The sequence below is a fragment of the Apteryx rowi genome, unplaced genomic scaffold (assembly GCF_003343035.1).
Source record: "Apteryx rowi isolate R43461 unplaced genomic scaffold, aptRow1 scaffold_44, whole genome shotgun sequence".
NCBI classification, from domain to species: Eukaryota; Metazoa; Chordata; class Aves; order Apterygiformes; family Apterygidae; genus Apteryx; species Apteryx rowi.
This window is the reverse complement of record NW_020450694.1, coordinates 228,920-240,607: the sequence shown is the minus strand read 5'-3', so window position 1 is coordinate 240,607 and position 11,688 is coordinate 228,920. Positions and strand designations below refer to the sequence as shown.

Below are 11,688 nucleotides of genomic sequence, written 5' to 3'. Positions count from 1 at the left end.
ACACGGCCCCGGGGTCCCCCGTCCTCGCGGCGCGGCTGCTTCCCCAGGCTCGGTGCCCCCCAGCCGGCGCCGGTCCCAGCCCTGCCGCGGACGGAGGGATTTCTTTGGGCCRGGTGGGATTTCTGCGGGCCGGGAAACCCAGGTTTGCCCGGCCGGGGCTCCGCGCTGCTGGCAGAGTCCCGCTCTCCCCGTCGTGCCCGCTCAGCCTAACAGCGTTGTGATAGCTGCAGTTACCATCAACACCAGCTCTGACCCYGTGCTGCGGCAGAGCAGTTGCCTGCTGAGCCGTGGCCTTTGCGGTGCAGCAACCCCGCTACTGCCCCGCGAGCCCCTTCACCCTTGCGAAACGGCCGCGTGCTTGCTTTCCTTGCAGGCTTTGGTGGTCCAGAGCTTGGTGGAGGTGACCTTCCAGGAGGAAGATCTGCAGGGTGCTACACTGAGCCGTAGTTCTGTAAATAAAGGGAATAACCGGGGTCTTTCAGACACAAAACTTCTCTCTGYTTCCTGGCAATGTTGCATGTGGCTGGGGCAAACACAGTGTTTGCAGATTTACGGTTTCCACCTGTACTGGCTTCACAGGGATGGAGACGGCRGGGGGCTACTGGAACGGTCGCCCCAGCTGCAGGGGATACACGTGCACGCAGAGAGCACCCCAAATCGCTTCGTTGCACCACGACGTGAGCAGGCAATAGGAAAGGTCGAGCTTGYGCTTGTCCTGTCCTGGGGAACAGTGTTCCCCATGGGGTACGGTGTCTTCTAAAACTTGAGCCTGAAGAAGGTCATTTTTAGGATCTGCTGCCACAGAGGGTTGTTTTCTGGGKAGCAGGACAGCATTTCTTCAGCCAGCCTCATGGATAAAACACCTGCTCGCTCTGACTCACCAGCCTGGAAAGGAAGGGAAAACTATCCCCTATCTCCTGCTTAAAGCAGGTCTTGGCCCTGGTCACCAGCAGGGTTAATGGGCTGCCGTAATGAGTGCTGTAATTAACAGTAATGATGTCACCAGACTGAACTAAAGCGATGCCACCAAAGCAGCCAGGAAACCTTCTGCTCCCATTCCTGCCAGGGTAAAAGAAAAGCGACTCTTTGGACACAAAGCCGGGATCAGGCTGTAGAGATGCAAAATACTGYACAATTCCCCAAAGGATATTACCGCAATGGAAATGCTGGTGCCTGGATCAGTGGAGAAAGTTTTATAGCTGTAGGTGATAACATTTAAGGCTTTGAAGCTACATGTACTTAGGACTGTGCTTAACATCGTGCACTGATTTATGCAGTGAATTAGAAGTGCAGCACTGCTGCACAGAGCTAGGACGTTCATGGCCCCGGATCTCCAGGGATGGAGCAGTGCAGGCCCCGGGAGCGACACTTGGACTGGGCCAGAGCACTGAAAGCAAGAAATGCAAGAAACACRATGTCATGAGAGGGACTAATCCCGAAGCGACCCCCTGCTCTGCCCCGGCTTCCCGCTGCTGCCGGGCGGGCGCGGGGCGGGCTGCGTGCGCGGGCTGCGGTGCAGCGAGAGCGGCACGGGGGCTGCGGGCCTGGCGGCGGCGTTCGAGCGCGCCGCACAGCCAGCCGGGGCCAGTCCAGCAGATGGCACTCGGATTGCACCGTTAGGGAGTCGTGCGAAGGCCGGGCTCCACGACTCTGGAATGGGGCGAAGGGACGGGGGGCCGTGGCCGTGGGGTGCCCCCTCCCGGCCAAGCCCGCTCCGGGGCTGCTCTTCTCCTGCCTCCCCAGCGCCAGGGCAGCTTTGGGGCCGGACTAAGACGCTGCAGTCTCGTGGGTCCTCGGCAGCGCCACGCACCAAACCTTGCTCTGCCTTTCCTGCCCTTGGTGTYGCTGCCCCAGTTTGGGGCTTTGGACCCGCTCCCGTGCAGAGAGGGCCTCTCCCCGCCGCAGCAGCCCGGGGCGTTCAGCCGCCCCTYGGACCTGCTCGCTCGCTCGCACGTGTTTCTCTCTTGGCTCTTCGGGGTGCTTTTTCCCCTGGCCAGTGAAGGACCCCAAACTGTTGCCATCCCCTGCGGCAGCAGGGATGGGGGCTGCACGATTCCCCAGCACAGGGACAGTTGTTTCCACGCGCTCTCCCCTGAGTCACACCAGGAGAGGACTGAACTGTTCGTAGGGGCCAGCCGGGAGGCACAGGGACTGCCTGCTCACGGGGCCGGCACGGCCAGACCTGCCCTTCCCACAGCCTCTCCCRAAGTTTTGGAGTGAGTCTTCCCCTAGGAAGAAAACAAAACTTCCATGTCCCAGCAGCAGCTCGTAACCGGGGTTTTTCTGTTTCTAAGAAAGTTGGGAGATGGAAAGGCAGCAMGTTCTTCCCAGGGAGAGATGTGGGATTTAGTTGTCCTGACACGCCGGTGTTTCTCCAGGGCCACATCCATACAGACTCCCTCCCCTGCTCCTGCTCCTGCCCCACGCCCAGCCCTGCACCGCCGGTCCCTGCACCACACTGGTCCCTTCGCCCCACTCTGCAGCTGTGTGGGGTACAAGCGTGCTGGGTGCCCCCACGATGATGCTGTGGTGTCACCACAAGCTGAGACTCTCAGTGTCATCACAGCGATGAGGGATTTGCACTGCAGCAACTTCTGGGGTGGCTGTTAGAGGGGACGCTGCCGCAGTGCATCCACACACAGACGGGGTGGCAATTGGTGGCCCCGATAACTCACAGGGGAGCGTGGGACGGGGACAGCACTGGCCTGGAGGTGGCCAGCACTGCTGCCTCCCTTGCCTAAGGTGGCATGTGTCATAGGGCTCACGGCTGGGGGCCAGTTTCTGGCCCAGCATTAGATACGGCAGAGCTGGAGGTCACAGGAGGATGGGGGGAAGAGACCCCCCAGGAGACGGGGGCGAAGCCCTGGGGTCCCCCAGCAGGGTGTGGGGATGGAAACCCTGAGGATCTGTCAGCCCCACTGCTCAGGGACAGCCTTTCTCCAGGGCTGTGGGTGCTGGGGGGGCCCGTGCTGGTGGAGGGGCACGATGGAGTCTGTGGAGGCAGGGGGCAGGGCGTGGGGAGCCGTGGGTGCTGGTGGAAGGGTGCAGTGAGGCCTGTGGGTACATGGCGCAGGGTCAGGAAGCTGTGGGTACTGGGAATGCTGGCAGACGGGTGCGATGGGGTCTGGGGGTGCGAGATCGGGGAGCTGGGGGTGCAGGTGGAGGGGAGCAATGCGGTCCAGGGGGTGCAGGGAGTCGTGGGTGCCGGTGGAGGGCAGCAATGGGGTCCGGGGGTGCTGGCGGAGGAGTGCGATGGTGCCGGGGGCTGTCACAGCAAGGCGCGGAGCTTCCTCTGGTGCCGCGGGGTGCTCGTTAGCAGCGGCCAAGTCCCGTAATTAATTAGCGCGGCCAAGCCCCCTAATTAGCGGCGACCGGGCCAGGCGCCCTCCTCACGGAGGTGGGCCGGGCCGGGCCGGGCCGGGCGCGCAGCCGAGCCCCGGAGCCCCGGAGCCGGGCGGAGCCGCCGAGCCGGCGGGATGGGGCTGCGGCTGCGGCTGCGGCTGCGGCGGGGCGCGGCCGTGCTGCTCCTCGCCCTGGGTGAGGCTGCGGCCCCGCCGGGACGCCCCCGGGCCGGGGCGTGGGGGTCCGGGGGTGCCCGGGCTGGGGGCTGGGGTGCATGGGTCGAGAGGTGCTGCCYGGGCTGGGGTTTGGGTGTCCGGGGATTTGGGGTGCCCGGGCTGGAGTCTGGGGGTGCCCGGGCTGGGGGCTGGGGTGCATGGGTCGAGAGGCGCTGCCCGGGCTGGGGTTTGGGGGCCTGGGCTGGAATTTGGGACGTCCAGGCTGGAGGTGCACTGTTTGGGCTGGGGTTTGGGGTGTTCACGCTCAAGTTTGACTGTTCAGGATGGGGCTCAGGATGTCCAGGCTGAAGAGACACTACCTGGACTAGGCTTTGGGGTGCCTGGCAGGGCTTTGGGGTGCCTGMACTAGGGGCGCTGCCCAGGCTGGGATTTGGGTGTCCAGGCCGAGGGCACCCTGGATCCCTCCCTCCTTCCCGTGTCATTGCCGTGTCTCTCGCCTGTTGGTGATGGGCCAGCTGAGCCCCCAGCCTGGCAGCATGTCCCCTGCCCACCCCGTCCTCTGTCCTGGGCTGGGAGTGGGTGCTGGGCCCTGGGGGAGCCAGGGCAGGTCAGATCCTTGGTCTTCTGCCCTCGCAGAGCGGCTCCCCACAAACGTGGGCAGGGCTGGGCACGTGCACCTGGCAGCGCGTGGCTAGTGCCCATCCTGCGTAGACGGGAGAGCTCGCCGGCCTCGGTGGCACTGGCACTGCTGCACCCCCGCGCTGGCCAGGTGTCCTGGGGGGGGAGGAGGAGGATTCCCATTTCCATGCTGACACTCGCCTCCTCGGCGGCTGGCAGGGCACCTGGCCGGGCTGCTGGCTTCGGGCACGACGTGCGGCAACGTTTACCAAGGCTTCTCCGATTGCTTCTTAAAGCTGGGGGAAAACATGGCCACGTACGAAGCGACGGACAGTGTTGAGCCGCAGGGATTGCGCCGCATCYGCAGGTGAGTGCGGCCCCCGCGTGCATCCTGCCCACGGGGCCGGTCCCCCGGCGGGGTGGTGAGACGGGGGCGCCTTGCAGAGCGGGGAACCCGGGGCCTCGTGGCCTTGCAGGCGGATGTGAGTTTGGTTGCAGCCTGTCCCTGGTTGATATTGCAGCCTGAAAACAAGCCCCCCCTCTGCTCTCCTACCAAAACCCCTCCGGGTTCAGGCTTGAATTGGCGCCTTGGTACGTTGTGAGTTTGCAGCAGGTGTCCCAAGAGGGCAGCAGGGAGCATTGGGGCTGGGGGGACACCGACTGACACCAGCCGGGAGAAGGAAGGTGTCACCCTGACATGGTGGGGTGAAGGCACTGGGACCCGCTCAGCGGTGGTGGCACTGCTGGCCAGCATCTGTCGGGGCTGGATCTGGCCCCATGTGGCAACGGCCAGCTGGAGGCAGGTGGAGCCCAAGCAAACTGGGCTGCGGAGCTGGTTCTGTGGCCCCCGGGGCAGAGAGCCGGCGCTGGGCTGCCCCGAGACRAGAGCCAGGCTGGAGTCCCCATGGTCCCACCTGCCCCAGCCAAAATATCTCACTTTGTTTCCTGCTAGACATGGAAAAACTTCAGCAGAACTGTTTTGCTCAAAAAGAAAACAGAATTACCCCAAAACTGTGATTTTGGGTTTTTTTTGCCAGTGCATTTCCCTGCCAGAAAACACGTTCGTGGCAGCAGGCTGCACTTGCTCTCATCCCCTTCTGCATGGGCCTAACTAGCTTAGGGTGAAAAGCCTCCCTGGGACGCGTCAGGAGGCCGGGCCAAAATGGGAGCGGTGCCGTCGGGAAGGGTATTCACCTCCGTGACATGGACGCCTTTCCACGGAGCTGCTCCGTTTCAGGCCGCAGTATGTGTGTTTGAACACGGGGCTGCTCGCCGTTGGAAAGCGAGCAGATGGGCAACCGGGGTGCGCACTCGTTTGCTGCAGGGGCGACTCCTCCCGCCGAGGCTCGCAGCCCTGGGCYGAACAAAACGGGGAATGCTGGCTTTCCTACGGGCTCCGGGGCGCTGACACGGCCGAGGAAAGCAAGGGGTCCTCGCTGGCGGCTCCGGGCGCTGCCGGGGCGGGCTGGCTCCTGCTGCCAGGCCCGGTGAGCGGGCGCCTGTGCAAGGCTCGCTGTGGCTGGAGGAAAAGGGCAAGGATGTCCCRGGTTCCTGCTGGGAAATATTTCCAAATTACTGGCCTCTAATGGTTGCCCTCCTCCGCTGTGGATGCTGCTCCGCGCGATGCCTGCCTGTGCCCCACTCTCCGGGCYGGGAGCAGGAACACAGCCCAGCGCCACGTGCGGACGTCGGAAYGGCTGCGGCCTCGCACCAGAGCCTGCCGCGAAACAGCAGCGCTGGTCTCTTGGGTTTGGTGCGCGGCTTTGCCCCGAGCCGCCCTCGACAGGCTGCTCRAGGGGAGCTGAACGGATGGAGGGTGAACGTTGTCGTGGGAATCGCCATCCCGGCTGAAAGCAGAGCTGGCACTAACAGTGTCATCCCCCCTTCCACCTTCCCAAAGCAGCCTCCGCCTGAAGGCACGGCCGGCTTTAACCCTCGCCTGGCAGAGACGCTCCCTCCCGCCRGCCGCGAGCGGCGATGGCAGCGCTGGAGCGAGCACGGGGCTCGCCTTGGCTGGCACCGGCTTTTCTCGTTATCTCGGGACATTTATTCTGCCGCAGTGCCTCTGTTTAATGAGCTTGCACAGCTGGCGCAAGCCCCGGTGGGAAAACTAAATAAGGGCAGTGCTGCCGTCCGGGCTTCTGGACAAGGGTGTGTGTGTCCAGCCCAGGGCCCTGGGCAAAAATAAGCTGCCCCTTCCCACGAGTGGGGTCTGTGCTTGGACGTGTGCTGGTGTCCCTCGCGGAGGGGACCCGGTTAGGCGGCAGAATAGTTGCTCTTCAGTTGGCTGTGCAGGTGCCCAGCCCGTGGCTTCCAGGTAGATGATGGCCTGGAGCCGCTCCTCCCACGGGATGGTAAAGGTGAGGTGCAGGCGACRGCGGGGCGCTGTCTCGGGGTGCGAGTCGCTCGGTGCTGTTGCCCGTGGGCTGGTGAAGGCCGGGGACTGCTGGCCAGGACCCCGGGGAGGTGGTGCTCGGGGCTGGCGCTTGCCCCTGGGGCTTGGCGTGAGCACCGGCCGCAGGCTGGGGCGGAGGGTGCCGGGACGTGCGCTGCTGAGCAGTGCTCCGCGCCGGGCTGCCCTGCTGCGCTCGGAAGGAGCTGCAATACCAAATGCTTTTGCTCGGCTCTCGCTGATGGAAAGATGCTCTCTTTGAAAGAAGTCATGGGGGAAGGAGAGCAGCAAGCTCGGCTGAGGGCCTTACCTATCCCTTAGGTGAAATAACCATTTTGGAGAGAAACCACAACTTCAAACTGTGCTAACCCTGCCRGCAAAGCGGCACTGAAGTTTTGACTGCAGATGCTAAAGATTCACACTGGTCACGACTTCCTTCGCCAACAAACTCGATCCGGGAGCTACCTGGCCTGCCGCTCCAGAGAGAACGGGCCGCGGCCTTTGCTCTCCAGGACACTTACACTCTCGCTGTTTTATTTTGTGGGTTTTTACCTACAGAGTATGAGAGACCTTACCTGTGAATTCAGCCCTGTGGGGACAGACGGACGTGCTGGCGTGTGCATGCTGCCTCCCCACTCCAGTGCAGTAACTGCTGCAGCCTTTGGCGTAGCCTGATACTGAGTCTGATGCTGCAGGATCTTGAGATGTTTTGCAGGCAAACGAATAAGGCAGAGGTGCCTCTTCTCAGGGCCGTCGCTTGCTGCCGCTCTGCACGGCAATGACRTGAGCACAGCTCTCGTGTGCCCGCAGGGTGAGGGAGAAAGCACTGCTCTGCAGCGGATGTGGCTGGCTCAGACAGGACTRGCGGGTGGACAGGAGCAGGGTGGTGGTGGACATAGTTCCACCTGGTCCGTTCCTGGGCCGCTGGAGTCTCCCTGTCCCTCAGCAACGTGGTGGCCTGGGCATCCTGGGGACCGGAGCTGTGCCAGGGCCGCGCTGCAGGGGCGGCCACGCTGCCAGCCCTCTGCAGCTGCCCTTGCTCATCCTGGCACCTAGGTCCTCAGCAAGGACCTCTGACCAGGGAACATGCTTGAAACTGCTCAAAACCAGCTTCCAAGTCAACTCGCTGGTTTATCAAAGGTAAGAAAGTTCAGGGAAGGGATAAAACTGTGACGGGTCTGGATACATGGCTAAAAGCACAACCTATCTGCATAAAACCTTTTTTCTCCTTTTTTGGCATGGGGTCAGTCCCACATGGCCCTGGCCTGAGGGTGACAGACAAGGTGGGCAGCATCTAATGTGCCCTTTGTAGGAAGGTCTTCTCAGAGCCTGCAGCTTTCAGCCTTGTGTCTGCAGGGATTTTTACCTTTCTGGTTCTGGGGGGGGGGGGAATCAGCTTGCTGGTTGCAGGGGACACAGACAAGGCTGTCCTCAGTTACCACCTTCCCTGCTTGTTTCTGGAGGACCCCAGTGGTATCTTTGCTTTATTTTGTCATTGTTTCACATGCTCCCTAAGAGCCTGTTTCTATTTCACCGCTTCTACTCAGGCGGGATAACACCCAGCAGACAAATGGAGATTTGGCTCATGAGAACATGCGGAAAAACTCCCCCAGCCTCTCCAGACATCTTGGTTATAAAACTGCGGGAGTTTGCAGGCACCGTTGTCCTTCTCCTTGCTTTGCGCTTGTGCTTTGCCCTTGACTCCGCTCGCAGAAAGCGTATCGATGAAGCGTGCTGAGCTGTTGTTCCCAGCCTGTTCTAGATACTCGGAGGCCTGAGTACTGAAGGGATACATTTCTTGATGAAAAATAATAGATTTTTTTGACTCCCTGAAAATAATAATAATAAAAAAAACCTGTCAAATCATTTCAGTGTATTTTAAGGTTTGGAGTTTTAACCAAGATGCTCTAAGAGACCACTGAGGGGATGAGTGACAGGAGAGCAGGGAAGGAGAAAACTTGGCCAAAGGCCACACTCTCGTCTGCCACCTTGTACCCATGGCCAGACACTTGGCACAAAATGCCAAGGTTGGCGCAGCTGGAAGGGGCCGGGAAGGCTCCCCCAGTGCCTTCGTGTCGTGTTACCGCGAATGGGCTAAGGGGTGCGATGTGTCTCCCGGCTGCAGGTACTGGGATGAATTTCACGCGTGCGCCCTGGCAGCGCTCTGGGAGTGCCAGAAGGAAGCAGCGGCCGTCTGGGAGATGCTGAAAAGGGAGTCTCGAAAGATCAAATTTCCAGGCAGCTTGTTTGAGCTCTGCAGCCCCGGCACAGCCCAGAGCTTTGCCTGGACACACGTTCCAAATGCTTCCATCCTCGGGATCCCGCTCATGCTCACTTGGCTGAACTTATAAACAGCAGCTCTGTAAGCATCACAACCAAGAGGTGGYGGCGGCATGCGTCACGACGCCTTTCTGATCACGTGTTCATGTTTCTAAACCTTTGAGGAATATGGTGTACGGTGCCTGGTGAAYGCTTGGCTCTGTTGTCCTGTGCCTATGAAACTCGGAAGAACTTGGCAGGATCTCCTGGGTTTTGCTGTTTCTCCATAATTTGGGATAATGCTTGTCCCCTTCTGCCTCAAGGTGCAGGCACAGCTCTGGAGAATTTGGGGGCTGTAATGTGGGGCAGAGGATTTGCGGGGGGGGGGAATGGGAAATCAGACCTGAACACTGGACTCTTTTGCACTCTTCTATGCATATTGGAAGGAAGCTTCTTTACTGAGCTGCCTGTTTCCACCAGATCAAGTCTCCAGGTGTTTGATTTGGGCACTAAAAACAAGATGGGAGTTCTTACCGCTGGTACCTGTGAGGTGCAAGGGAAGGTGTGTATCTTGTCAGAGGCGGAAAGGAGTCCTTACTGGTTGGGTACAGACATTTTTCCTTTRCGGATATGGTGAAAACCCCCACTGAAGAATAATCGCAGGTGCATGACTTCTTCTCTAGCATTTATCTGGATTCCTGAGTAACTCTTGTGTTATGTGTAAATCCCTCTTCTAAGGAAACAGAAGACAAAAATATTAGGGGAGAGAGGGAGTGTCAAGTTAGCACAAAAAAGAAGGATTTACAGTAACTCTTTGTTTTAAAGCTTTTCCCCAAGGTACCTGTAAGCAGCTCTGTGGGTGACTGTGTAATTCCAGAGTATTAAAACTTGTTGTAGAGCCTACATGTGTCAAGGTAGAAATCATTTGTCCTGCCTCTTGTTTGATAGCACCGGCTCTTCACGTCTTCCTTTGCAGCTCAGAGCACTGTTGGTTTTACAGCTTCAGCACAAGCGTAACAATATTTGCAATAGAGATCCTTGCAAGTGATTTCTGGGTACACTGGGAAAAATCATCAGTGTCATTGGGCAGTACAAGGCAGTTACTTCAAGGGCGYTACTGAACCTCTAGGCCCTGCCTTGCTGAGCAGGGCCATAGGTGCCAAGAGGAACCAGCGTAGGCCCGTAACCTGCTCCTGCAAGGGTGTCAAGCGAATGTTTTGCTAAGAGAAGTACAGTGCGTCCTGCTGGGGGTTTGTACCACTTCCAGTGCGTTCCCCATTAGGTATTGCAACTCTCAAATGGGGAAGGAGCTGGGTTTTTTATCATGCTATAAATTAGGGCTCAACGGTTGGATGTGGTAGTGAATTCCATGTTCTACTCACGGGACAAGGCTGCGACTTCAGTGTCGGATCTGAAATTTCCATGTTTAACTAATGTAGTACTTCAGAAAATGAAAAAACAGAAGAAACAGGAAGAACAGATGCTCCTAATCTGACTTGCCTAAATCTGGCACGCATCGCTGGCCAATATTGCAGATTGTATGGCTGTTTATCAGGACACTTGCTTTGTTTTTAGCAGAGGGTAGCAGCAGCTAACATCAACGTACAGCAGAGTCACGCAGACCCCTGTAAGCTCATGATTTCTTCTCATGGTCCTGAGAAATGGTGAACTAGGACCTTGTACTGGGGGGTTGAGCACTGCCTACATGAAGACTGGGCACAGCACTAAATACAACTAGCAGTGAGTCAACCTTGAGGGTCTGAAACAGCATCACCAAACCAGAGATCCTGCTGGATGCATTACAGGCGCGTGGGCCAGCTTCTCCTATAGCAAAACAGTGCTGTTGGTGTCTTTTAAATGATAATCATGTTCCTCTCCTTTGGTAGTCTCATGCTTTTCCTCTTACCTTCCCTATCACTTACCACTCAACTCCTGCAGCAGCAGGAGGGAACGAATGAATTGAGGCATGTTACAAGAAATATGAAAAAGTCAGGGAGGAGCAGCTGGTGTTCAGGCAGCACTTCACTCCGATGCAAGGCACCCAGGCTTTCTACAGATGACGAAGTGTTATTTATGTACTCGGCATCTCTGGCACGAAGCCTGACAGTAAGTGGTGGAGAAAGGGTTACTCAGAGCACTGCAGAACCTGGATTGAACCACTCAGCTGTTTTGTTTTTTCTTCCTATCCTGCTCCAACAACAGAGTGATTTGATGCTGATGCACAGCAATGTTGCCTGATCCTGTTCTCCCCACCCTTGTTATCTCAGCCGCTGCCTGTGGCCTGTAGCTGGGGAAAGCTGAAGTAGGTGGGTATCACACACAACCAAGGCTGGATTCTTTTGTATCCAAATCCTACAACTGTTCTTTGTTTAGTAGGTGTTTAATGCCTTTGGAAAAACAAGCAAGCACAAGCCCCCCCAAACTTGCCTTTTTTAGCTTGGCTCTGAATTCGTCATCTTTCTCTCYGTTAAAATTTTGTACTTTTAAACAGCTTTGGGGAAGGGGAGTGTAGGACCTCAGCAATCGGATATCCCTGAGAAGCCTTCMTGCAAAACTTTGGATGAAAAAGGTTAGCTGATGCTACCACTGCCTCTATGAAGAGCAGGTGTTGGGAAAAATCTTCCTGGAAGCAAATCTCTTGACTCTACTGCACAGGAAAAAAATGAGGATTCATTAAGAAACAAAGACCATCTGCTACTGTTCAGGTATGGAGCAGCAGCAGTTTCTAAAGCCAATGGTGCTGCTAAAATCTGACTGAAAGCATGCAAGTGAAAATTAGGTCTCAATATGAAAGTGGTGAGTTTCAGAGGTTCCTGACTTGGTATTTGATTTCTAGCAGAACTTTCCATATGACTAGGACAATTATAGTAGATTCCCTTTTTTTAAAAAAAAAAAAAAAAA

The 11,688-nt window shown here is 57.8% G+C and overlaps 1 protein-coding gene across 1 annotated transcript; it reads left to right on the top strand.

Moving 5' to 3' along the window:
* The first annotated feature begins 3,476 nt into the window (after positions 1–3,476).
* On the top strand, positions 3,477–8,879 carry LOC112971403 (neuritin-like). The gene is made up of 3 exons (XM_026076797.1): positions 3,477–3,537; positions 4,356–4,503; positions 8,654–8,879. The coding sequence occupies exons 1-3, from the start codon at positions 3,477–3,479 to the stop codon at positions 8,877–8,879; spliced, it is 435 nt and encodes a 144-aa protein (XP_025932582.1).
* Positions 8,880–11,688: the final 2,809 nt, after the last annotated feature.